The following is a 26,119-nucleotide window of genomic DNA, read 5'->3' as shown; positions in this document are numbered from 1 at the left end:
TCAAAGGAAAAGAAGAAAATTGATCCAGGAGGCAACCAAGAAGTTTACAGCAACATTAAAAGAACTGCAGGAATTTCTGGAAATCACTGGCCGTGTCCTGCATGTGACAAAAATCTCCCTTATTCTTCATTTGTCTGGTCTGTGGGTTAGAGTAGCAAGATGGAGGCCGTTTCTTACAAAGAAAAACATCCACGCTCATCTATGTTTTGCCAAAATCTGTATTAAGTCTGCCATAAGCATGTAGAAAAGTGTGTTGTGCTTTGATAAGACCAAACCAACACTGTGCATCACCAAAAAAACACCATACTTACAATTAAGCATGGTGGAGGCGGCATTATTCCTTGGGGTTGTTATTATAGCCACTGAAACTGGGACTTTAGTCAAGGTGGAGGGAACTGTGAATAATTCCAAATATCTGTCAATTTCTCAACAAAATATTTAGGCCTGTGGTAAAAAGCTGAAGATGAATTTCCCATTTTAGCAGATTGGCCCTAAGCATACATCCAAATCAACAATAGAATGGCGTCATTAGAAGAAGATCAAAGTTTTGGAATGGCCCAGCTAGAGCAAAGACATTAAATCAATTAAAAATCTGAAGGGTTGACCTGAAAAGGGCTGTACACAGGCAGTGCCCTCACAATTTGAAAGATTTGGAGTTCTACTGTAAGGAAGAGTGGGCAAAGATTTTGTATGTGCTATGCCATGCCAATTCTAGATGTACCATGCTGATAGACTCTTAAGGCTGCTTTACACGCAACGATATCGGTATTGATATCGCTAGCGAGCGTACCCGCCCCCGTTGGTTGTGCGTCACGGGCAAATTGCTGCCCGTGGTGCACAACATCATTACCTATCACACGAACTTACCTTCCCTGCGACGTCGCTGTGGCCGGTGAACCGCCTCCTTTATAAGGGGGCGGTTCATGCGACGTCACACGGTAGCCGTCCAATAGAAGCGGAGGGGCGGAGATGAGCGGGCGGAATATCCCACCACCTACTTCCTTCCCCATTGCCGCCGGCCGCAGGTACGATGTAGTTCCTCGTTTCTGCAGTGTCACACTTAGCGATGTGTGCTGCCGCAGGAACGTCGAACAACCTGCGTCCTGTAACAGCAACGATATTCGGGAAAGGAACGACGTGTCAACGATCAACGATAAGGTGAGTAATTTTGATCGTTAACGGTCGTTCCTGCGTTTCACACGCAATGACGTCGCTAACGAGGCCGGATGTGCGTCACGAATTCCGTGACCCCAACGACATCTCGTTAGCAATGTCGCTGCGTGTAAAGCGGCCTTTACCCAAAAAGATTGATTGCTGTCATAAATTCAAAGGGTAGTTCAACAAAGTATTCATTTAAGGTTGTGCATATTTACACAACTACATTATTTTAGCTCTTTATTATTCATTTTTGCACCCAAATACATTTTAGTTCATTTTTAAAATGAATTGTATAGATTATAGCTGAAATTAAAGGTGTAATAAGTTCTTCTTGGTGTGTTTTTTTATATGACAAAAACCTGGTATTTTTATATGGGTGTGTAGACATATCCACTGTATGGGCAGACAGGTCTTTGAAATCTAAATCCATCGACACATCTTCTATCTGTTGCTCCATTCCTGAGAACCTAAGTGTTAATTCATATCTGATTTTAATGTTAAGTGCTCTGGGTGTTCCAAAGCATTTAAGAAACCACTGTGCCTCATAAGATTGTTTTCCAACCTACCACCGGCCTTTTTAAATTTCATTTGTACTAAACAGGCTGGTGCTGGTTGGGGAAACAACCTGGAGAGGCAGTGGCTGCTTAAAGGGAACCTGTCAGCAGATTTGGGGCCTATAAGCTGCAGCCACCACCAGTGGGCTCTTATATACAGCATTCTAACATGCTGTATATAAGAGCCCAGGCCGCTGTGAGAACATAAAAATCACTTTTTAATACTTACCTAAACGGTCGCTGCGGTGGAGTTGGGTCATATGGCTGTCTCCGTTCTCTGGTGCTGGTGCCTCCTCTTTCGGCCATCTTCGTCCTCCTTCTGAAGCCTGTGTGCATGATGCGTCCTACGTCATACACACTCGCCGGTACCGTGCAGGTGCACTAAAATACTGCTCAGGACAGATAAAAGTGCGCCTGCATAGGACCTCAATAGCGGCAAGTGTGTATGACCTAGGACGCGTCATGCACACAGGCTTCAGAAGCAGGACAAAGATGGCTGAAAGAGGAGGCGCCGATACCGGAGAACGGAGACGCCCATATGACCCAACGCCACCTCAGCAACTGTTTAGGTAAGTACCGTATTATAAAGTGATTTTTACGTTCTACACAGCGGCCTGGGCTCTTATATATATAGCATGTTAGAATGCTGTATATAAGAGCCCACTGGTGGTGGCCGCAGCTTATAGGCCCCAAATCTGCTGACAGGTTCTCTTTAACTGCTTTGTGAGCCTTAGAGCACTTAATTGAAATGCTAATTTTTCAGGAATGCAGCAACATATAGAAGACACAAAGGTGGAGATGGATTTACATTTCAAAGACCTTCATTATCATCATGCGTTTTCATCTTTCAATGAGATAGAATCTATGCCAAGAATGATTAGTATTGCTAGTTTCTCTTTTTCATCCATGTAAGTATATGTGGTTTTCCATTCACGGTATAAATGTTGAAGTTTATTGTCTTTCTCTAGACTCCGGAGCACCTATAAAACTGCCTTGTATGCCAGGGAAGATGTCTCCTCCACTACCTCCAAAGAAAGTCATGATATGCATGCCACTAGGAGGATCAGACTATCCCCACTCCTATTCCAATCAGAAGAGCTCTCAGCACCATCACACCATCCTCCCATCCCAACTAGCCGTCCATCAGCACCAGCTCCAGTATGGAAGCCAGCATCTCTCAACTGGATCCAGTTCAGTGCCCATCCATCCATCAATACCTCCAGGATGCAGGGTCATTGAGGAGCTCAACAAGACACTTGCTATGACCATGCAAAGGTTGGAAAGGTACGTACTGCCTTAGTCTGCACTGCTGGGTCATGTAGAAGTATGATGAGAACTGGTCTATTACCCTCATTCATTTATGTTTTATAAGAACTAAGTGAACATGTTATTAAATAGGGATCCAAATGTACCTACTGCATGTTACTCCTTAGTATATATCTGTATTTCAGATTGTTTGGTCTTTCAGTAGCGCGTTTCCATTGACAGTGTCCCGCAGACCCCTTTTCTCCGTGGAAAGGTCACCAGCAGATTTATTCAACAAGGCATTTTGTGTAATGGCTTCTAGTCATCAGTGCTCCGCTCCATTTTCTATAGAGGTTTGGGGGGTGATGGAAATGTGAATTACTAAGCAATCAGCGTGCCTTCTATCCATTTGTTGGTGATTCAGACGTGATTGGACTGTGTCAGCATTTCTATTCTATAAACCTCCAGCAAATGCTGCTGACCAATTACCATTCTCCCTGCCTCCGTGTGTCTTCTTGACCTATTTGGAGCAGTGGAAATGTAGCTGAATCCACTATTTTCATTCAGCTGTAATATTCAGATGGGAAGATCAAACAGATGGATTCTGAATTAGATCTAACACGTATGGAGCTGTGCAGCTGAATGGAGAAGTATTATATAAAGGTGGGGATGGTGCAGTGGTAACAGTCATCCCCTGGGGGCCCAAACTCTGCCATACCATTATGTAACACATCACGAGGTAGGGGGGTCCTGTTACATATTTTGCATGTACACCTCTATTCAAACACAACTGTCAGTGGTCCACTGAGTTGAAAACATTTGCTTTATTTTTATGCTGTAAATTCCAATTTTTTTTTATGGAACTCTTGTCCCATGTGGACAGATGGGTTACAAGGAGTGGGGACAGATCTTTGCCCCTCTTCTCTTGCACTTCTGTATGTCATATTTCTTAGCCTAGTTTCACACTTGCGTTGAACGGCATCCGTTGCATTGCGTTGTGTGACGGATGCAACGGATGTGTTGCATATAGTGGCACAACGGATGCAACAGATCGTACAAAACAACGGAAAGCTTTTTTTTTTATTTTTTTTTTTCTTCTTTACAGTTTTACCGGCAGCAGACTATTGTGAATGATCAGCTGATCGCCCTCAATAGCCGGCTGCCGGGCGCTCAGCTGAGCGCTCTCACATGCCGGCGGCTGGTCGATCAGCTGAGTGCTCTCACATGCCGGCGGCCGGGCGCTCAGCTGAGCGCTCTCACATGCTGGCGGCTGGTCGATCAGCTGAGTGCTCTCACATGCCGGCGGCCGGGCGCTCAGCTGAGCGCTCTCACATGCCGGCGGCCGGGCGCTCAGCTGAGCGCTCTCACATGCCGGCGGCCAGGCGCTCAGCTGAGCGCTCTCACATGCCGGCGGCCGGTCGATCAGCTGATCGTTCGGCCGCCAAGAATGTGTGCGGGGGGCGGAGTGGGTGGAGCCGAGCGGGCCATGGCGCTGAGGACAGGTGAGTGTGTGTGTGTATGTATATGTATGTGTGTGTGTGTGTGTGTGTGTGTACATACATGCGGAGTGGAGTGCGGGAGGGGCGGAACCAAGCGGGGAAGTGTCGGGCTCCCTGCACACGTAGCGAGGGTAAATATCGGCAAAGCACTTTGCTTAGTTACCTGATATTTACCTTGGTTACTGGTGCAGGGAGCCAGAGAGAGCATGCGCAGTGAAATCCTACGGATTGCGCTGCTCAAAAAAACGTTACATGCTGCATTCCTCCCTCCCGGCGCAGCGTCAAAATAACGACACTGCGTCGTCCAGCAGATGCAACGCTGACACTTGCGTTACAGTGCGTCGTCCATACAAGTCTATGGAGAATAGCGCAGTGCGTTAATGGACTGCGCTATTCTCCATAGTGACGGACTGCGCTGAACGCAAGTGTGAAAGTACCCTTAGGGGCACTTTGCACACTGCGACATCGCAGGTGCGATGTCGGTGGGGTCAAATTGAAAATGACGCACTTCCGGCATCGCATGCGACATCGCAGTGTGTAAAGGCTGGATGATACGATTAACGAGCGCAAAAGCGTCGTAATCGTATCATCGTTACAGCGTCGGCGTAATCCATAATTACGCTGACGCAATGGTCCGATGTTGTTCCTCGCTCCTGCGGCAGCACACATCGCTGTGTGTGAAGTCGCAGGAGCGAGGAACGTCTCCTACCGGCCTCACTGCGGCTTCCGTAGGATATGCGGAAGGAAGGAGGTCGGCAGGATGTTTACATCCTGCTCATCTCCGCCCCTCCGCTCTGATTGGCCGCCTGCCGTGTGACGTCGCAGTGACGCCGCACGACCCGCCCCCTTAACAAGGAGGCGGGTCGCCGGCCACAGGGACGTCGCACGGCAGGTGAGTGTGTTTGTGAAGCTGGCGTAGCGATAACTTTCGCTACACCAGCTATCACCACATATCGCTGCTGCGACGGGGGCGGGCACTATCGCACTCAGCATCGCAGCATCGGCCTGCGATGTCGTAGTGTGCAAAGCCCGCCTTACAGGCATAACAGAGAGGTTTAGGGCAGTCAAGATATTGGACCCAGCTATAAATGCAAGGAAGAAATGGAAATGAAGTTCCAGTACCTATAGTGCTAGCAGAATGCTGATGAATCAGGAATGCCTGTTCAAAAATTGTAAAGAGAAAGAGAGTCCTTATAGAAAAAAAAATCACAGCATGCTACAGTCTGTGTTTGAACCAGAATAGTGACTAAAGCTAAAAATTCTGATTGGGTCAGAACAGCTGCATCCAGTAATCTTAAGTGAAAAATTGTTGGATTCAGGATCTCTTTGCCTACATCATGCTGCTCTTAGATGAGGTAGCAAAAATCTGCTGACAAATTCCCTTTGTGCTACAATTCCCAGGCTTCTACAGTGTACAAGAAGTGATAAGAAATCTTAGGGAGTTTCTTTTAATGCAGATTCATAAAAATGAGAATATCTAGCACTTAAAGGGAATCTGTCACCAGGTTTTTGTTGCCTAATCTGAGAGCAGCATAATATAGAAACAAAGACCCTGATTCCAGCTGTGTTTCACTTGCTGGGCTGCTTGATGTAATTTTAAGACTTTTTTTTATCAGGGAGGACTAGTAACTGGCAGCCTAGTTGTTCTCCATATTCATGAGCCCACACACAAATTAATGATTTTCAGCTTTCTGCTTATGCAAAGTGTAAACGGAGTACTGTCAATCAGCGGTGTGGCAGGATTATACAGAGCTCAGCATTCAGAGAACTGGTAGATAAAACTGAATTTATCAAAACTACAGCAAGTAGCCCAGTAAGTGACACATTGCTGGAATCAGGGTCTCTGTCTCTACAATATGCTGCTCTCAGATGGGGGAGCAAAAACCTGATGACAGATTCCCTTTAATAAGATCTTGCGTGGTTCTTGTGTGAAGCTTTATGCCGCAAAGATCATGTGAATGAAAATGAAATAAAGGTTAAATCCAAATAGCCCTATCTGAGATTCGGGGCAGTCTCCGCACACAGAATGTGAAGGTTATTTGTGTGGATACAGAGCACAGTTGTAGAGGACACTGATTTCCCATTTTATATAATGGTGTGTATATAATTCTGTATAAAGGACAGCGTGATCCTAGTCTTGGCTGTAACCTGTCGGTAATGATGATTATTGGATTACGGGTATGTTATCTTGTTTGCCGTCTTGTAATTATACACTGCTCACTATCATGTATACACCAGATGGCACAACCCTACAGTCGGGGATGTGTCTGGCTTTGCTAATGCCAGTGGAGTCAGACCAAGAAGGCATGCAATTTCCAGCAATAACCGGCTGTGGATTAGCGCAGAGATGTGTACACTTATAGGAGACATGTGTCTCTTTTGGCCCTATCCGGCATTCAACTTGTTTTGTCCAGGAAGCGTATATGGCGGCAGAACTGTGGCCATGCATTATTATAGCCGCTACAAGTCTAGGATGCTCTGTTGTTCATGAAGTTTCAAAACAAAGCAGCTTTATTTAAAGCATGACGCACCAAACAGACAAAAAGCACGATAAAAACATACAAAAATGCAATGAAAAAAAAAAACAAGTAAAATAAGGTACAGGAATTCTGCAGCATCAAAAACTCAACAAATGCTGATCATGGGAACGTAGCCTATAGCCTGCTTTACACGAGACGACCGATTGTGCGATAGCACGATCGATCGTACCCGCCCCCGTCGTTTTTTGCGTCACGGGCAAATCGCTGCCCGTGGCGCACAAACTCGTTTAACCCCCGTCACACGTACTTACCTTCCGGACGACCTCGCTGTGGGCAACGAACATCCACTTCCTGGAGTGGTAGGGACGTTCTGCGTCACAGCGACGTCACACGGCAGCCGGCCAATAGAAGCGGAGGGGCGGAGATGAGCGGGATGTAAACATCCCGCCCACCTCCTTCCTTTCACATTGCCGGCGGGAGCCGCGGGAGGCAGGTAAGCTGCTGTTCATCATTCCCGGGGTGTCACACGGAGCAACGTGTGATGCCACGGAAACGATGAACAACCGCCGCCATTTTAATTAAACAATTTTATGAAACCTAGCGACGAGTACGCGACTCACGATTTGTGAGAGATACTGCATCACTAGGAGGTGTCACACGAGACGACATCGTGTACGATGCCGGATGTGCGTCATGAAAACCGTGACCACAACGATGCATCGCACGATCAGTCGTCTCGTGTAAAGCCCGCATTAAGACTTTTCACAAATAGCAAATCACATAGCGTGGGTAGGGTGATCAGACCCATTATCTTGTTACCTCTTTTTGACAGTGCGCTACACAGAATAGTTTTACCTATTTTTCCTCATTATTTTTTTAATAGCAAAATTCAGTAAGGCAAATAAATTCACAAATGCATCTCAAACATTTCTACATACTGATTGTTATTATTCAACAACCATGTAATATGAAGACCAGGTAAAGGATGAGAATACAGCTGCTGTTAAAGGATTAATCTGTTAGATAAGCATAAAGCTGCTTGCAAAGGGTAAAACTGAGCCTCTCACTACATGCACACAAGCCCATAGCAACTTCTGTTGCTGCTTCCCCTATCCCCTACTCCACACACAGTGATATCTTCCAATTCAGGAGCAGGAAGTCTCACTAAGTTGTCAAATAGCGAGACCATGGAGAGACTGATTAAACCTACCTGACTACAGTTGTCCTTTCTTCCAGTGCCATATGTTTTATCAAATGTTAAAGAATTTTTTTTAGGGTTTCTATTTACATATTTTTGTGGATCACTTTTCTTCATGACATTTCCTTGATTTAGTAGCTGCTTTCTTTGCTGCAATAGAAAGGTACAGCCCATAGTTCAGTTCCATATAATGCATCCATAAGCTAACTGAATAGGTCTAAACATGGTGTTAATCATGTGATTCCCCCCTCACACACACATACATATCGTACATATGTGCATATTATGTAACCCCTAACATTCAGTTTGCAACAAGTTAAATGAGATCCATGGCCTATCTGAAAATGGATCTGTCAGCTATGCTGCCCTATGTAAGATATTGTTAGGTTGACCTAACGGTCACAGCTATTGCCAGCGATGTCCGAATGCAGAGAGGGTACCGGTGACCCCCCTCTGCCCTCCCTTTAGCCTTCAATGAAAACAGGCAGACACCGTTATACACGTAAAGGCTAGGAGACGTGCGGCTCCCAAAAAGAAAACTGTATTATTTTGTTTACATTACAAAGTTATACAAAGTTGATTAGGGCGTAACTATGCAACATACATATTCATTAAAGGCGTGAATTACATATTCCCAGCAAGAGAAATTAATATAATGACTTATACTCCAATAACAAGATGTTTTTCAGTCGTCTCTAAGTCAAAACATTCTGCGTCCTTGAGGTTGGTCTCACAGTTTATTACGCAAATAAGTCTGGTTCGGTCTTGCCAGGGAGAATGAATTTCTATTATTTTCTAAGTCAGTGAAAAAGGTTAACTCTTTCCTCACAATCCCCCCTATTGGCGTGATTGATGGACAGGGGGCCATCGAGAAGCTGTGGACTATGGAGAAAGCAGGCTAGCCTCCAGATACTTTCTGAGCCGCGGGTTTGCTCAGGGAGTGTCGTCTCACATCCGTCACCCAGGACTGCCTGCATGCCTCTCGATAGGAGTCTCATCATGATACGCCAAGGTGATTTCTAGAGGAAAGAGTAGAGAAGAGAAAAAAGGCATATTAGTGATTTCATACGGGTGCTGAATAATCATTGTATCTACATTGCTTCAAGCAGCGGGAAAACAAAGCCATTAGCAACTTGAACACTACATAAGCAACTAGTAAACAGAGTAACACTTGGAACACTGATAATCTGTTGTAACAGCCTCCCCATTGAAACACTTTGTTTATTGGGACTAGTATGGCTAAGTATGGCATGGAAGAGGCTGTCACAGGTGCGTGTGTACATATCCAGCAGTCTGTGATCTCAAGTTTTTCAGCTAACACTTCATGATGGGTCTCAAATGAATTCTGCCGTGGTGTAGAAGGCCCCAAAAAGGGAGTACACATAGAAATACTTATCAGCGGTATTAGGCCTTCTTGCAGTGGCTGGCATGGACCCATGTCGATCTCCCCTCAAGTTTGACGGAGGTTGGAGTGGTCAGCTGGACAGTCAAAGGCCCTTCGAATCGTGGCTCAAGGGTCTTTCTCACGTGCTTCTTTAGGTAGACCCGGTCACCAGGCTTTAGAGAGTGGGTTCCTGGAACGGCATCAGGATCAGGTAGAGAAGAGTAGACCCTTTGGTGGGTTTCAGTTAGTCTCTTCTGCAGGGAAACAACATGAGACGTTAGGCTATCACATTGCAGGTGTATGTCCTGCGGGAAGTAGCATCCTAATCTGGGTGCACTACCAAAGAGTATTTCAAAGGGTGAGAGCCTGTGCTTTCCCTGCGGGGTAGTCCTTATAGAGTAAAGAGCTATGGGGAGACATTCTGTCCATGGTCTACCAGTCTCCTCCACTGCCTTGGCTAGTTTGAGCTTTAGCGTTCCATTTAACCTTTCCACTTTCCCTGATGACTGTGGGTGGTAAGGCGTGTGTAAGGCTGACTGAATGCCTAACAGGGCACAGGTGTTCTGGAAAACTTGTCCAGTGAAATAAGTACCTCGGTCTGACTCTATGACTTCAGGGAGTCCAAACCGGGGTACCAGCTCACAGGCCAATTTCTTTGCTGTGATTCTGGCCGTGGCTGAGCTGACAGGGTAGGCCTCTGGCCATCCTGAGAAGAGGTCTACACAGACAAGTACAAACTCGTAGACGCCATGTTTTGGCAACTGTATATAGTCTATTTGTACTCTTTGAAATGGGGCAAACGTCTTTGGCATGTGTCTTTGCGGGGTTTTTTAGCTGGCCTGGATTGTGTTGTTGACAGATGGGACAAGCTTTTATTCTCTGGGAGGCGTATTGTCTGAAGCCGGGGGCTACCCAATAAGGTTGCATCTGGTTCATGATTGAGTTTGTGCTACCGTGTGTGGGATAGTGGAGTACTTGGAAAATGGCAGGGAACCAACTGCGTGGCAGGACGGGAAGTCCATTTAGGCGCCAAATCCCCTCCACCTTTTCTGCCCCCTTGGCCCGCCATCCGGCCTTTTCTTCCTCAGAGGCGTTTTCTTGTGTCTCAAAGAGGTTCTGCATTTCTTCCTCCGTTGTTGACACTGTTTCCGTCTCCTTCAAAGGGAGTAAGGCTGCTTGTTTTGCTGTTTGATCGGCCAAGCGATTTCCCCTTGCCTCGGGTGTTTGAGCCTTGGTGTGGGCAGCAACCTTTATGATTGCTAGCTGTTTTGGTATCAAGGCTACTTCCATTAGTTTCTTCACTGAGGCTCCATGCCTGATGGGATTTCCTGTTGCTGTGAGGAATCCTCTTGTCTGCCAGATAGTGCCAATATCGTGCACAATGCCGTGTGCATAGGCTGAGTCCGTGTAGATGTTCGCTGTTCGTTCTTCCAGAAACTCAATTGCCCAGATGAGGGCAAGAAGTTCTGCTTCTTGAGCAGATATGCGTGGAGGTAGTGGTTGCTTGGCTAAGACTGCATATAGAGTCACTACTGCAAATCCAGTGTGGAACTTGCCTGCTTCATCAGCGTATCTGCTACCATCCACAAAAAGTTCAAAGTCTGGATTTGTAAGCAGTGTTGCCTGTATATTGTGCAGGGGATTTGCCTCATGTTCAATGAGTTCCTGACAATCATGATCAAATGGTGCGCTGGTACGTTTGTCACTCTCTTCTGTCCTCTCTTCTGTCCCCCCTTCTAAACTTGTAAAGATCAGCAGATCAGCAAGGTTTAGACTTGTAACTCGAGCAAATGAGATGTTTGGGGGTAGCAACAGCGTTCACTGGAGTCTGACCTGTCTTGCCATGGAGAGGTGTTTCAGCTTCATTTGATTGAGAACAGCATAAATGTCATGGCTGGTAAGGATGGTAGTCGGGAAATCGAGTGAGATTTCAGATGCTTTCTTCAGTATGTTTGAAACTGCTGTAACAGCACGGACACAGGTTGGTTCTGCTTTTGTGACGTTGTCAAGTTGAGAGGAGTAGTACCCGATTATGTGATGTTTGTCCGTCTTCTGGGTGAGTACTCCTACGGCAAATCCTTGAAGCTCTGCTACAAACAGATTAAAGGTGAGATCATAGTTTGGTAGTGCCAGAGCAGGTGCATCAATCACTAGTTCCTTGAGCTTTTGAAAGTTTTGTCGAGCTTCTTCTGTAAGGAAGAAAGGAACATTCTTTGTGCAATCATACAGCGGTTGCATGAGTAGTGACGCATTGGGAATCCACCGTCTGCATTTATCTCTGCTTGCTTTGCATCCTACTTCTGCCAGAAAGGTAAGCATTCCTCTTCACTAGGGCAGCACAGTAGTAAATCATCCACGTACTGGTAGATGTACTGCGAGAGGTAGCGGGAGGGGGGATTGTCTCAGCTGCGGTGGCGTAATTCCAGGCTTGACTGAAACTTTTACTGTGGGCACGGGTAGTGTGCCGAGGTCAGTTTTTGATGTGGACCAGAGTTTTGCAGGAACTTGTAGAAGTATTGGATCCGTGTTATTGGGATTATCTGGGCTTGTCCATCAAATCCAGATACTATAGTAGCTTCAGATGAGATGGATCCTTCAGGCACTAGGTTCCTGGGGTTCAGGAGCGTGAGGCTTCTGAGTCCACCAAAGCTCTTATTTCCTTGTTGCCAATGTGAAGGGGGACGTGTATAAATGGACCTCTGGCATCCCTATCCCGTGCTGCCGCAAGTCAGGCAGTCTTCTCCTCCTGACTCTCGGGTTGGTTTTGAGTGTCCCTCTTCTTCTTTCTACAGTCTCTGATCACATGTCCTCTGACTCCACAATAGTAGCAGGTCGGTGCCTTCCTTCTTGTACCTTCTGGCTGACCGTCCACTGCTGCTATGACAACTTTCTTGTTGCTCCTTTTATCCTTTGCGTCGGTTTCTAAGCCACTTGCTTTGTTGACTAGAAGATCTATATCTTCCATGTTCCTCCATTCTGGGCAGCACGCTTTCAATTTTTCTGCCAGAGGTGCATGTATTCCATCCATGAAGGATCTCGTATTGCACCCGCTTGTATGTCCAGCCCTTCATCTGCGAATGACTGCATCAATCTGTAGTAAAATGAGCTGACATTCTCCACAGGACCTTGATGCACTGGTCCCATTGTGCCCTTAGTTCTTTGCTCCTAAGCACAGAAGAGATTGAGTCTTATCATGAAATCTTGGCCCGATTCCACATTACGGGTATCGTCCGGAACATGTCCTGTCAGGTGGGCAGTGAGTTTGGCATACAGTTCGGGAGACATTTTAACTCTACACAAACCTTTCATGTCCAATCAAGTGCCTCTGTAGGAGACCTGTATTTGGTTCAGGTAACGTGAAAAACTGACTGGGTTTCTAGTCGGGTCTGGAGCATTTTGCAGGAAAGCCATCTGCTGGGCTGGAGTCCAGGATACGTAGTCATCATATGTACGAGGAACTGCATCTCTGGGAGCATCTGGGTTTTGTGGATTAACAGGTGGTCTTATCAGGGTTCTTCTTTCCACTACGGGATAAAGAGGCACTGGTGCTGTGGCTTGTAGCTTGTGCTGTGGGGCTCCACAGGCTAGGCATGTTTCACTCCAGTCCGGATTTTGTTGGCCACAGTTTGTGCAGGTCCATTCCGGGGATCCTGCTATTTTTGGAGTTGTTCCAGGAGTAGCTGACAGGAGGCTCCTGTTGATCCTTATTAGCCTTCTTCCCAGTTTCTTCCCATGTGTCTGATTCTTCATGGTATATCCAACCTTGATCGTGGGCTGTTTTTGCCATGTCAGAAAGAGTTCTGACTAGTTCAGTCCATGATTTATCTGCTATTACTCCTGCTCTAGTAGCTGTTATTGTGTCCCATTTGTTGGGGTCCAATTGATCCTTCCCCTTCAATCCAAATGTCTTAAAAACTTCCTTGGACTGACTGGCTGTTCTTTTGCCATGATAACACATAATGAGATGTTGCAGGGTGCATCCAGCTCTTCTGTCTTTTGATATTCCTTGCCCCATTCTTCGTCTTCTATCTTCTTCAGCTTTTAGACCCTTGAACGTCCTTTGGACTAAACCTACCTATCCTGGAGATACTCAGAGACTAACTCCTTTTGTATTCCTACCTAAGGTAAGGTCTGGAACCACCTTTCCTGGAGATACTCAGAGACTAACTCCTTTTGTATTCCTACCTAAGGTGAGGTCTAGAACCACCTTTCCTGGAGATACCTAGAGACTAACTCCTTATTTGTATTCCTATTGAAAGGTGGTGTCCTAACTTCAGAGGGGGCTGAGAATGTTGAATGGCGCTGGGTTGCCCTTCTTGTAACAGAGATACACTCTATATCCGATGGCAATGGCAAACAGGGCTATTCCCACTAACACTAGGGCAGTGAATATCACATCCATTGGACAGAGCAGGTACACTATTCCCTTTCAACACTCACTGATGTATGGGATCTATGACAACCAACAAGGACAACAGCACAGAAGTAAAGCGCAGGAGAGCAGACACGCGACACACGGAGAGGCAGAGAAACACAGAGAAACAAACAAACAAACAACCAAACAAAGCACAGAAAACATCAGCTGGCAAGGCTCTCTCAGAGTTCAGTAGAAACCCGCCAATAACCCAGTATCTACTCACAGTGTACCATTTTGCGCGTTGAGGAGAGGGGAGATCAGATGTGGGGAGCATAAAGAGAAGAATAAGGTTCAACTCTTACCTGGCCAGGTGTTTCTGGTCTCCACGTCTGGTCACCTCCTCCTCGGCTTGGCAAGACAATCCACTGCGTCCTGGGATTACAAACACGGGTCCCTGTTCGGGCGCCAGATAATGTTAGGTTGACCTAACGGTCACAGCTATTGCCAGCGATGTCCGAATGCAGAGAGGGTACCGGTGACCCCCCTCTGCCCTCCCTTTAGCCTTCAATGAAAACCGGCAGACACCGTTATACACGTAAAGGCTAGGAGACGTGCGGCTCCCAAAAAGAAAACTGTATTATTTTGTTTACATTACAAAGTTATACAAAGTTGATTAGGGTGTAACTATGCAACATACATATTCATTAAAGGCGTGAATTACATATTCCCAGCAAGAGAAATTAATATAATGACTTATACTCCAATAACAAGATGTTTTTCAGTCGTCTCTAAGTCAAAACATTCTGCGTCCTTGAGGTTGGTCTCACAGTTTATTACGCAAATAAGTCTGGTTCGGTCTTGCCAGGGAGAATGAATTTCTATTATTTTCTAAGTCAGTGAAAAAGGTTAACTCTTTCCTCACAATATCACATTATTATAGGGGTTATCTGGCTTATTTTGCTTTTTTTTTTATTATTATTATTATTATTATTATTTCAGTATTTGGCTACATGGGGCAGGTAAGTAGATAGCGACTACCTACCTACCCTGCTGTCAGCCCCTCTCCATCAGGTCAAAGTGGTCATGTGACCGCTCCTGCCGCGATTTTGCTGCTTTCTATAATGTCACATCGACAGGGGCAGGAGCTTGTTGACGGGCATCACAGCCAATAGCATGTTGCCACCCTGCTACTTAGTTAGTAGGCAGGCATAGTGCGTTGAGCCCCGCCCCCTCCCACACATTCTGTAGTCTTCCTCCCCCGCCCCCCGTGCGCAGCTACGTAATATGCCAGCCTAATCACACTGACCATTGTAGTGCTAGACGCCTGCCGTTCAATAAGAGGCAATGAACAGGGGTGGACAACTCACTATCAGGGACACTAACAGTGCTGTTTGCTCGACGGTATCCCCAGCTCTTTATGATGTATGCAGCCCGCCGTCCGGGTAACTGTCTCCCCCCTCCCCCGTGCGCTCTCCTCCCATGCGTTGTCTCTCCTCAGTATGTGATGAGTGCAGCGGTCTTAGTTCCTTGGCTTCTAAATATTAATAAGCCGGGAGCAAAGACCAGTGACCTCTCCTGACACCTCACATCAGCAGCACTGAACTCCTGCATCTCTGGTACATATCGCAGGGAGAGAAAATAGATCACTGGGGGAGAGAGCACAGGAGGGGAGAGAGAGAGAGAGAGAGAGTACGTGGGGCAAGAGAGAGCACGGGAGGGAGGTGTGGGGAGCACCGTGTGGGGGGTTGCAAAGCCCTGTGTGGGATTTAGGGATGTTTAAGATGACAATACAGCATAGATTAGCCTAAAAAATGTTTGAGTTTATGTCGGACGACTCCTTTAAAACTAAAAATGTAATTTGGGTACTAGAACTATTGAAGGACTCACATGCTACCGTGTATCCTTGCATATATTTTGCATACACATAAACCTGCAGTGAATGCCCTGAGGGATGAGGGGGAAACCAGATAAAACTCCATCCTCATGAATTTATAGCTATAATTTGCTGCCCATAGTTGGGATAGCATGTTAAGCTATTAGTTTGACTTGCATAATGGTGTCATTTTTTGTTGTTATTATTATTATTGTTATTATATAAAAGTGAAGACTTTGTGGTATTTGCTGTTTGTAGGTGATGTCATTACCTAAGTTAAAGGGAAACTCATGATGATTTATGCCACCAAACCACCTACAACCTGCCATTGAGAATAGGAGGCACGGACAGCACTGGGGAAGTTTGGACAGCACTGGGGGGGCTCGGACAACAGTGGGGGTTACATAGCACAGTGGGCGGCACACAGCACTGCAGCACTGGAGGGACACGGATAGCACTAGGGGGTACGGACAGGTCTGAGGGACACGGACAGCACTGGCGGCAGCATGGACAGCACTAGGTGGGGCGAACAGCACTAGGGGTGATATGGACAGCATTGGGACAGCCACAGACAACACTAAGGGGGCACAGACAACAGTAAGTGTTACACAGCACTGAGGGGGTACACAGCACTGGGGGGTGGCACACAGCACTGGGGGGCCACACACAGTACTAAAGTGCACACAGCATTTCGTGGGGAGGAATAGCACTGGGTGTCGAGACACGGGGCTCAGTGGGTGCTCTCGTCCACTGAACCAGCCGCCTTTAGAAAGACAGCGTGGCTCAAGGCTAATCCCAACTGAACGCACGACCTCCTTAACCGTGGGCGGAACACTACTCAGACAACACAGGGTGAGGGAGCCACAATAATTAGACTTTATTGGATCCCCAAAATATTAACGGCACATAACACATAACCAGCAAAACACAGAAATGTAACAGGCAACAGAGTCTCACCCTTCCGCTGGCTCACCAGGGATTTAGAATGTCCGTGCTTCAGAGCTTCCAGGGCTACTTACTCCAATCCAGTAGCACCCCGCTTTTGGCGGGCACCCACCGAGACTGGAATAACGCCAGATTTAGGAAGCTGGCTGAGGTCTGCAAAGTCTGTAGCCAGGTGACCGAATTGTCCCAACCTGGGTTTCCTCCTTAAGTAGTCCTGGTATGATGATATAATCCTGGCAGCTGGAATCGAAATCCCTAGACTGTGGATATGGTCTCCAATCGGAACCGAAGTCCCTAGATTGAAGCCACAAGGTATCCTGATCCTCTAGCCAGCTCCTAAGAGCTTAGACTGGATCATGCACATCCATCAACAACAACTGGTGACTAAAAAAAATCCCTTTTATAGCCATAACCTTCCCTTAGGATATACTGTGCCCTCAGCGGATTGGTTGTACAAGGTTGCTTCTCCTATTGGACGAATTTCAAGCTACATGGACAATGCTCATTCAAATGATGTGGATAGAAAGACTGAAGATATCTACATGAAGTTTGCAAATCACAAACTAGACAATGGCTACTAAGGTAATTACATTAGCAATATACAACTACATTACAATGATTAGTGGAAGGGTCTGGAGAAACAATAGCTAAGCAAACATGAGGTAATACACAAAAGAACAATACGTCTGGCTGAATGTTAAGAAACTTTAACCCATGAGAGTCCATGTCTTCACACTGGGTTGTAAGCTGAGGCTTGTGGCACTGGAGGTGAGGAGTCACACAGCACCGATCCGAGAGGCATGTATGGCAGGGAGGTCGGTAAAGCTGCTGCTCCTCTTCTTCTGTGGGGCTGGAGCGCATCTCGTTCTTACCCCGCCCACAGGGAAAGCCCTGAACATGCTGGCACAGGTCAGTGTGAAGATCTTATGGTATGCGCATGCAATATTCAGTAGTGAAAGCTTCGTGCGCATCCTTGCATCATGCATTGGGATTTAAAGGGCTGCTAGCTGGCAAGACCGCAGCTGCTGTTCGAGCACTGTGGTCCCTGGAGCCTGGAGGTTCCCCACCCCTACTTTACAGGATATAAATACAACTGGTTTTGGACCGTGAGGAAGGCGGAAAACACCGCCGAAATGCGTACTCCTGTCTGCGTTATGTTCCTGCTTTATTTTCTGTACCTGAGTCGATTGGATCGCCGTATTTTACGAATTCATTAATAAGGATGAAGAATTTTGAATCAGCACCCTGAAGTTCTGATGTCATTGCTGGATCTACTTCTGATGTGGTTTATATAAATACAACATATATACGGTATTATTTATATTTAGCAGTATTACCATATGATTATATAGTTGTAATGGATTCCAACAGTATTTGATTACAATTTATTCTGCATTCATTCTTTTTTTATTGTAGCTCGGGGTTACATGGAGGGGACGGAATGTCAAAGTCAGGACTTGGCGGATATGCTGACATGAGACAAGTGCCAACTGTTGTTATTGAATGTGAAGATGATAAAGAAAATGTGCCTCATGAATCAAACTATGATGACTCCTCATGTCTGTACTCAAGAGATGATGAAGACGATACCGATGATGACGATGATGATGACGATGATGATGACAGCTCGCTATACACAAGTAAGTGCTCAAGCTTTTTGATATTGAAGTAAGTAAAGGCATATTATGCTTATGGACGTAACATACACAATAGAAAAGATTCTAAAAAAATAACTACAGTAATAAATATGCTACCTATTACTAAAACAGGTGCTAGGTTAAGGAGGTCTAAGATACAAGATATCTTTAAAGGGATTGTCCCTTTTCAGAAAAACATCTTGCACAGATCAGGCACCGTCCAACCAGTGAGCTCAGCGGCTTGGCCCCATGTACATAGAACACCCCTCCCACTCTCAGAGCTGCTGAGCTCACTGATTGGCTGCCACACTGTCCTGTCGACTTGAAGAGTGCGCTGCAGCCACTTCTAGTCACCATGAGCAGCAGCAGCAGAAACTCAGAGCTGGACATGGGGATGGTGAGTATAAAGAGGATTGTTACGTTATAAGAAACTGTGGCTGGGAGTGATGATTGTTTTTAAAAGGTCAACCAAATAAACAAACTAAAGTCACAATACTGAGATGATAAATGCAGTGATATGTCTGCTCCAGAATACAAAGATAAGGCTGCCTTTACATGTGGGTGAAGCACCTTTTATATTCCTTCTTGGACTTTTTTTCTTCCACAAGGCACCATCATATTCACTCTGCGCTGCGGTGATCATGATGGAGGAGATGTCAATGGCACTAGATGGTGCAAGCGCTGTCCACCCAAGAATACGGATATTGCTGTGACCTGTATACAGAGTGGGTGAATGTGCTGTGCAACAGCTCAACAGTTGTAATAAGCTCCCTACTATGGTCAATGGGGCACCACACTCTACTTAAACTTCCAGCAGTCTCTGTGGGGGGTTGCCATACCTTGTGTTTGGTTGCCTCACACATGTCGGGTGCTGTATCTGCTGATACCCTGATTTTGATTAGGGTTTTTTTGCTCACATAATATTCTCCACAATCCCTCCTGACTTTGACTCTGGCTTGTCTGACTTTGCTCTCAACTGATCTTATCGTATCTCACTTGGTTATTTTCCTGATTACAGTTTTGTCTCCTGATTCTGTCCCCGATTCTGTTCTTCCGGTTACTAACCTGTCTGTTTCACCACTCTTGCCTCATGCTCACTCCTCCGAACATACAACCCAAGGGGCCCTGTTGTAAGTCCAGATCCCCTCTTAGTGGATGAAGGCCAGGGTTCTTCTGGGACCTACAATATGTAGTGGCTAGCTCCAAGTCTGTCCGAGATTCTATTTTTCAACTGACGACCTCTGACATGCTTATGATGTCCATATGATATCACAGCAGAGGGGTAATAATGACAATGATAAAGATGGCAAAAATTGACAAAAGATAGGTTTATGCCTATAGAGTCTGAAACCAATTATTCTATTATATTCACATATAAAAGTTTATTATAAAACATAACTGTTAGTAAGACTCCCCCTTTCCTCCTGGCTCATACCTTTACTGTTCATATATATTCCCTCTCCTGCCACCACTTGATGTTTGTTTGATTGTTATTACTGATCTGGTCAATGTTTTTGTTTCTTATATTCTTAAAAATAAAGACTGTAAAAATAGCCAATAATTGCTAAAAAATGATATTCAGTAATAAAATAGTAAAAAAAATTACACAGGTTGTAGGACAGAAAAGTTATAGTCCAGAGAAGAAACCCTGGTAATTACTAGGGTCCGAGTATGGCTGATACCTCTGCATCCTAAGGGGAAAACTTTTCTCATTGCAGAGACTGACTAACCAATCTGGCTGTCAGTGGTGAGGAGTCTTATAGCTGCAATGCTCCTCTGGGTAATATTCACATTGTCTCTTAAGGGAGGAAGGAGACGAACTCTAATGTCACCTATTGGAGGTAGCGACCCTAAAAGTCAAAAGTGGCCCTTTAACAAGCCTTTTCCTATGACCTAGGATTTATGCCAGATCAGAAGCTCAATTTGCAGACACGTTGTTTCGGGATGGTTGTCCTTCGTCATCCATAAGATTTTCCACTCTCAGCGGTAGATTTTATGGTGTCTGACTGATTTAGCCTAGAAAATGACTTCTTCCATTGATGACATTCATTGTGTGCCCTATGTCAGGAGAACATACCTGAGGCTCATTTTTCTCACCGTATTGTTCTAGTGAGTCACTTGATAAATCCAAGGAATATGTAATTTATGCACCATTTGTTCTACCATGATATATGGGGACTCGGAAACCAAGCACCGGGATAATCTATCCAGATCCTTAGTTTCCTAAAGCCAATTAGCAGATTGTTTATTCTCTTATTTCCCAAGGTTCGCTGGCATTAAAGGTTCTCAGGAAGGATTCTTTGGCAATCAAGTTAAGCAACAGACCGTCCAAGAGAGAGTTAGAGGAGAAGAACATCCTGCCCATGCAGACGGATGAAGAGAGGCTGGAACTGAGGCAGCAGATCGGGACTAAGCTCACTAGGTGGGTTCCTTGTATTGTAAAGTGAAATGCTTGGAAGGTCGGTCCTATGATGGAGTCATACCCGGCATTACGTCATACTGACTTGGCAGTATTCTTTGGATATTGTAGGTAAATCAAAGTGCACATTCCACATGTATGCCGTATATGTTAACCCCTTTGATGAATGGCACAAAAAGCACTTTTTCATCACAAAGCAGGATGATGTAGAAATCTCTATACATTGAGCTCCCCCCTGTATAATAAATATATGTTCTTTGACAGGAAGTCGAGGATTTAGTAGCTGCCCACCTTTTCAGCGCTTGTCCATAATGGTAGTGTTGTGAGATGCTGACGCCGTTGTCGCCTTCACTTAATATCTGCTTTGTGCTACATTATTGATGGAGAACAGTACTTTTGAACTAGAAAATATTATTCCTGTTCTGAAGCCTCTTTTCCTCCAGCATTATGGAGCTGGCAAGATGCCTGATGTACCATCTCTCTTTTCCTTCACTGTTGGAATTTTGACTTTCTCTATTTAGAATTTAGAACTTGGCAGCACTGAGCATACACTTATAAAGGGATGGGTTGAGAGTGGTGGCTATTGTCTAAAATACATTGATGAGCAAAAGGGTAACAATGTGTTGAACGTTTGACTTTCAGGCTCCATAGCTCACCATCCACTACAGCTTTGAGCATGAGACTCCCATCATTTTAGAGACTATTTTCTTGGTTATCTCATACATAAATGTGACTTGCAATTATTTAGCATGTGACACCAAAAAGGCCAAAACTGTACATAATCTGATCAATTCATACGTGCTTCCTATAAATGAGCCGACAAATATATTTAAAAAAAAAATGTTAATTTTAGTATTTCAATATTTATAAGACAGAAAGAATGAAACAAAGTTTAATAAAATAATGGGGATGTGAAACAAGAAAAAACAGTTAACACGTGACTGGTACAAATGTGTATGTTATTTGAGGAGTCGTTCACAGTCAGATTATCTACAGGCGTTTAAATGGAATTCAGTTTAAGGCAAAACCAAGATAAATCACTAGATGGCAGTCAGTCAACAATATAGTTTTTATTCTAGAAGATCCTGTACGAGGACTCATTTAAACAAAGTAAAAAAGTAAGTGCAAAGAGGTGGTTTAGTAAATAAATGATACTGCAGTATGTAAAAAAGTGCATTCATCATACATAGCAGTGGCAAAGTTGCATGATCACAGTAGGAATAATTACTTGGTATCTCAAAACACAAACAAATGAACATCAACTGAACATCAATCAGAAGATGCAATTACCAGGCCACGTGTTAGCAGTGCCCCTTGAAACGCGTTTCGCTAAATGCTTTTTCAGAAGGCCTCTTCTAAAGACGCATTTAGTGAAACGCCCTTCAGAGGGCACTGCTAACACATCATGGAGGATGGCTTCTGTGAAACTGTACTGAACTCCGAGCCCAAGAGAGTTACAGCAGTTTTTGAAAATAATGGTGGCCACACAAAATATTGACTCTTTGGGCACAATTTGGCCATTTTCACTTAGGTGTGTACTCACTTTTGTTGCCAGCAGTTTAGATATTAATGGCCGTGTGTTGAGTTATTTAGAGAGAACTCCAAATTTACAGTTATACAAGCTGTACACTTATTACATTATATTGTATCAAAGTGTTATGCCTGCACTGTTATCCCATTAAAATATAAAATAAAATATTTGCAAAAATGTGAGGGGTGTACTCACTTTTGTGAAATGCTGTATCCAGCTATTTCATCAACTTTACCCACAAATGTACGATTGGGTTGAGTTCTTGGAACTGAGGGGCCAAACCAGCAAATCTACTTCAATGTCATTGACCCATTTCTTCGCCAATCTTGATGTATGCTTCTGGTTATTGTCCTGCGGGAACACGCTCTATGTCGTCTTTATCATACCCATAGTACTCAGGTGTACAAAGTAACTCATCTTGTAGGACACTCACACATAGCTCAGCACTGGAATCACCATTGACCCTGGTCAAGTATCCAACGCTTTTGGCAGTGAAACAAACCCATATCAATAGGCTGTCTCATCAGTAGGCTTCCTCCACTGAACTTGACAGTTCCTTTAGCTTCTCAATCTGTTAAGGCCACGTCTCACTAAGCAACATCGCTAGCAACATCGCTGCTGAGGCACGACTTTTGTTACGTAGCAGCGATGTTGCTAGCGATGTTGCTGTGTGTGACATCCAGCAACAACCTGGCCCCTGCTGTGAGGTCGCTGGTTGTTGCTGAATGTCCTGGACCATTTTTTAGTTGTTGCTCTCCCGCTGTGAAGCACACATCGCTGTGTGTGACAGCGAGAGAGCAACAACTGAATGTGCAGGCAGCAGGAGCCGGCTTCTGCGGACGCTAGTAACAAAGGTAAATATCGGGTAACCAAGAAGCCCTTTCCTTGGTTAATCGATATTTACCTTCGTTACCAGCGTCCGCCGCTCTCACGCTGTCAATGCCGGCTCCCTGCTCCCTGCACACATAGCCAGACTACACATCGGGTAATTAACCCGATGTGTACTCTGGCTAGGAGTGCAGGGAGCCAGCGCTAAGCGGTGTGCGCTGGTAACCAAGGTAAATATCGGGTAACCAAGAAGCCCTTTCCTTGGTTAATCGATATTTACCTTCGTTAACAGCGTCCGCCGCTCTCACGCTGTCAATGCCGGCTCCCTGCTCCCTGCACACATAGCCAGACTACACATCGGGTAATTAACCCGATGTGTACTCTGGCTAGGAGTGCAGGGAGCCAGCGCTAAGCGGTGTGCGCTGGTAACCAAGGTAAATATCGGGTAACCAAGAAGCCCTTTCCTTGGTTAATCGATATTTACCTTCGTTACCAGCGTCCGCCGCTCTCAGCTGTCAGTGCCGGATCCCTGCTCTCTGCACACGTAGCCGGAGTACACATCGGGTAATTAACCCGATGTGTACTCTGGCTAGGAGTGCAGGGAGCCAGCGCTAAGCGGTGTGCGCTGGTAACCAAGGTAAATATCGGGTTGGTTAACCGATATTTACCTTAGTTACCAAGCGCAGCATCGCTTCCACGCGTCGCTGCTGGCTGGGGGCTGGTCACTGGTTGCTGGTGAGATCTGCCTGTTTGACAGCTCACCAGCAACCCGTGTAGCGACGCTCCAGCGATCCCTGCCAGGTCAGGTTGCTGGTGGGATCGCTGGAGCGTCGCTTAGTCTGACGGTACCTTTAGTTTCAAATGCATCACACGGTGTTTGCATGGACGTCTGTGATCTCACTATTACGAAGCATATGAGAAACCTCCACTGAAATGTTTATAGCGCCAGAACTGATGAACCTTGTGATGAGCCGACTTGTTGACTCTGATATTTTTCCTGGACATCCACCTCTTCGGTTTTGAGTCTATCAATTGACTTAATTTCGAGTTCTTCCAGCTGTCATGGCACTCACATGAGGCAGTTTGGCAATTTTTTTGGCCGAGAGACCGTTATCGATGACCTGGATGATGCTGTTTATCTTTTCTGCATAACTAGTCATATGCTAAATAATTGCAAGTCAAATTTATGCATGAGATAGCCAAGATGGTTGTCTATAAAATGATGGTAGGCTCATGCTGAAACCTGTATGGTGAGATATGGAATCTGAAAGTCAGAAGCTCAAAACATTGTTAGGTTGTGTCCGCACTCTGCATTTTTGTCGTGACCACAGAATGTTATCCTGTGGTCATAGAAACGCAGCCTGGGGCTCAAAAATGCATCCAAGAAAGCATGTTTTTTTATGTGTTTTTGGATGCTTTTTGACAATGCGATTTTCTATTCAGTGGTTGAGAAATAGTGATGGGCGGACTGAAAAGTCTGACCCCCGCATATTCAAAGGCACCCGAGTGTTGGGCACAGGCCAGAATTTTCAGGGAATTCCAGGTATTGATCCGGATCCGGCACTCCACTAGGGAATTAAAAAAAGATATAATGTAAAACTAAAGAGAAAAATAATGAAGCAAGCACGCTATACTTACCTAAAAATAGTAGCCACCCAGGATTGCCACATTCATTAGATGCGACAGTCCCGGCACTTTACCCAGCTCTTCCCGATTGCCCTGGTGTGGTGGCATTCGGGGTAATAAGAGGTTAATATCAGCTCACTGCTGCCACTAAGCCTTAGATTAGTAATGGAAGGCATCTTTGAGATCCCCCCATTACTAATCTGTAAGGGAACAGAAATAAACACAAACACCCAAGAAATCATTTAATTGAAATAAAGTACAAAAACCACCCTCTTTCACCACTTTATTAACCCCCCAAACACCCCTGCAGGTCCAACGTAATCCTCATGAGGTCCAACGATGATTCCAGCTCTGCTACATCTAAAGTCACAGTGCACGATCATGGCACATGACCCACCTGCTGTGAACTTCAGGCAGAGACTTAGCAGTGATCAACGGTAACGTCACTCAGGTTAGCTGAGGCCACAGCTGGAGGTTCCCTGGTCCTCCACCTGTGACCGCAGGTAACGACCTCAGGTCACCTAAGTTCATTGTGGTCCACTGAGGTCAGGTTACCTGCTGTCACAGGTGGAGGGCCGTGGGAACCTCCAACTGTGGCCACGGCTAACCTGAGTCACGTCACCACTGATCGTGCGGCTCACTTAGTCTCTGCCTGAACCTCACAGCAGTCGGTCATTTTCTATGGCTGCTTGGTGTAAATTCAGATGTAGCAGAGCGGGAATCGTCGTGGGACCTTGTGTGGATTAGGTCGGACCTGTGTGTTTTGGGGGTTAATAAATAGGTGAAAGGTTGTTTTTTGTATCTTATTGCAAATAAAGGATTTTTGGGGCGTTTGTGTTTATTTCTTTTCACTTACAGATTAGTGATTGGGGGTCTCATAGACTCCTCCCATTGTTAATCTAGGGCTTAGTGGCAGCTGTGAACTTCCATTAACCCCTTATTACCCTGATTGCCAACGCATCAGGGCAATCTGGAAGAGCCGAGTAAAGTGCTGAGATTGCCACAGCTAATTGATGTGACAATCCTGGGCGGCTGCAGGCTGGTGGTCACCGCAAAGATGCAGCTGAAAAAAGTGGCAACATGTGCACAGCAAAAATTAAATCTCATAAACTTTGCTGAGGAAGGAAATGCATGAAGTTTGGTGACCCAAACTGCACCCTAAAAATGTGGCAAATAACGCAGCATACGCATTAGGCCTTACCCTTTTGCTGGTCAGTGTAGCATTTGACCGACAGCTATCTGTGTATAGGCGCTGTAAGAGCAAAAATGACATAGTGTACTGTATAACACTAGGTGATAAAGCCATGATCCGCACAATGCTGTATTGTTGAACCTGTGCCTTATTGTTATGCTTTTATAGCCATCTATTTGAACAGAAAACACAC

The 26,119-nt window shown here is 45.4% G+C and overlaps 1 protein-coding gene across 7 annotated transcripts in view; it reads left to right on the top strand.

The window, feature by feature from the left end:
- Positions 1 to 26,119, top strand: part of PHACTR1 (phosphatase and actin regulator 1) — a 513,119-nt gene that overhangs the window by 472,867 nt on the left and 14,133 nt on the right. For all 7 annotated transcript variants that reach the window (XM_075314747.1, XM_075314748.1, XM_075314749.1 and 4 more), the window contains 3 exons: positions 2,681 to 2,996; positions 18,110 to 18,333; positions 20,596 to 20,752. In XM_075314747.1, coding sequence (XP_075170862.1) covers positions 2,681 to 2,996; positions 18,110 to 18,333; positions 20,596 to 20,752 — 697 coding nt within the window. The remainder of the gene's footprint in view (positions 1 to 2,680; positions 2,997 to 18,109; positions 18,334 to 20,595; positions 20,753 to 26,119) is intronic.

Source organism: Anomaloglossus baeobatrachus, chromosome 6, assembly GCF_048569485.1.
Source record: "Anomaloglossus baeobatrachus isolate aAnoBae1 chromosome 6, aAnoBae1.hap1, whole genome shotgun sequence".
Classification (NCBI taxonomy): Eukaryota; Metazoa; Chordata; class Amphibia; order Anura; family Aromobatidae; genus Anomaloglossus; species Anomaloglossus baeobatrachus.
The sequence above is the reverse complement of the archived record's forward strand: the minus strand, read 5'-3'. Positions and strand labels throughout refer to the sequence as shown.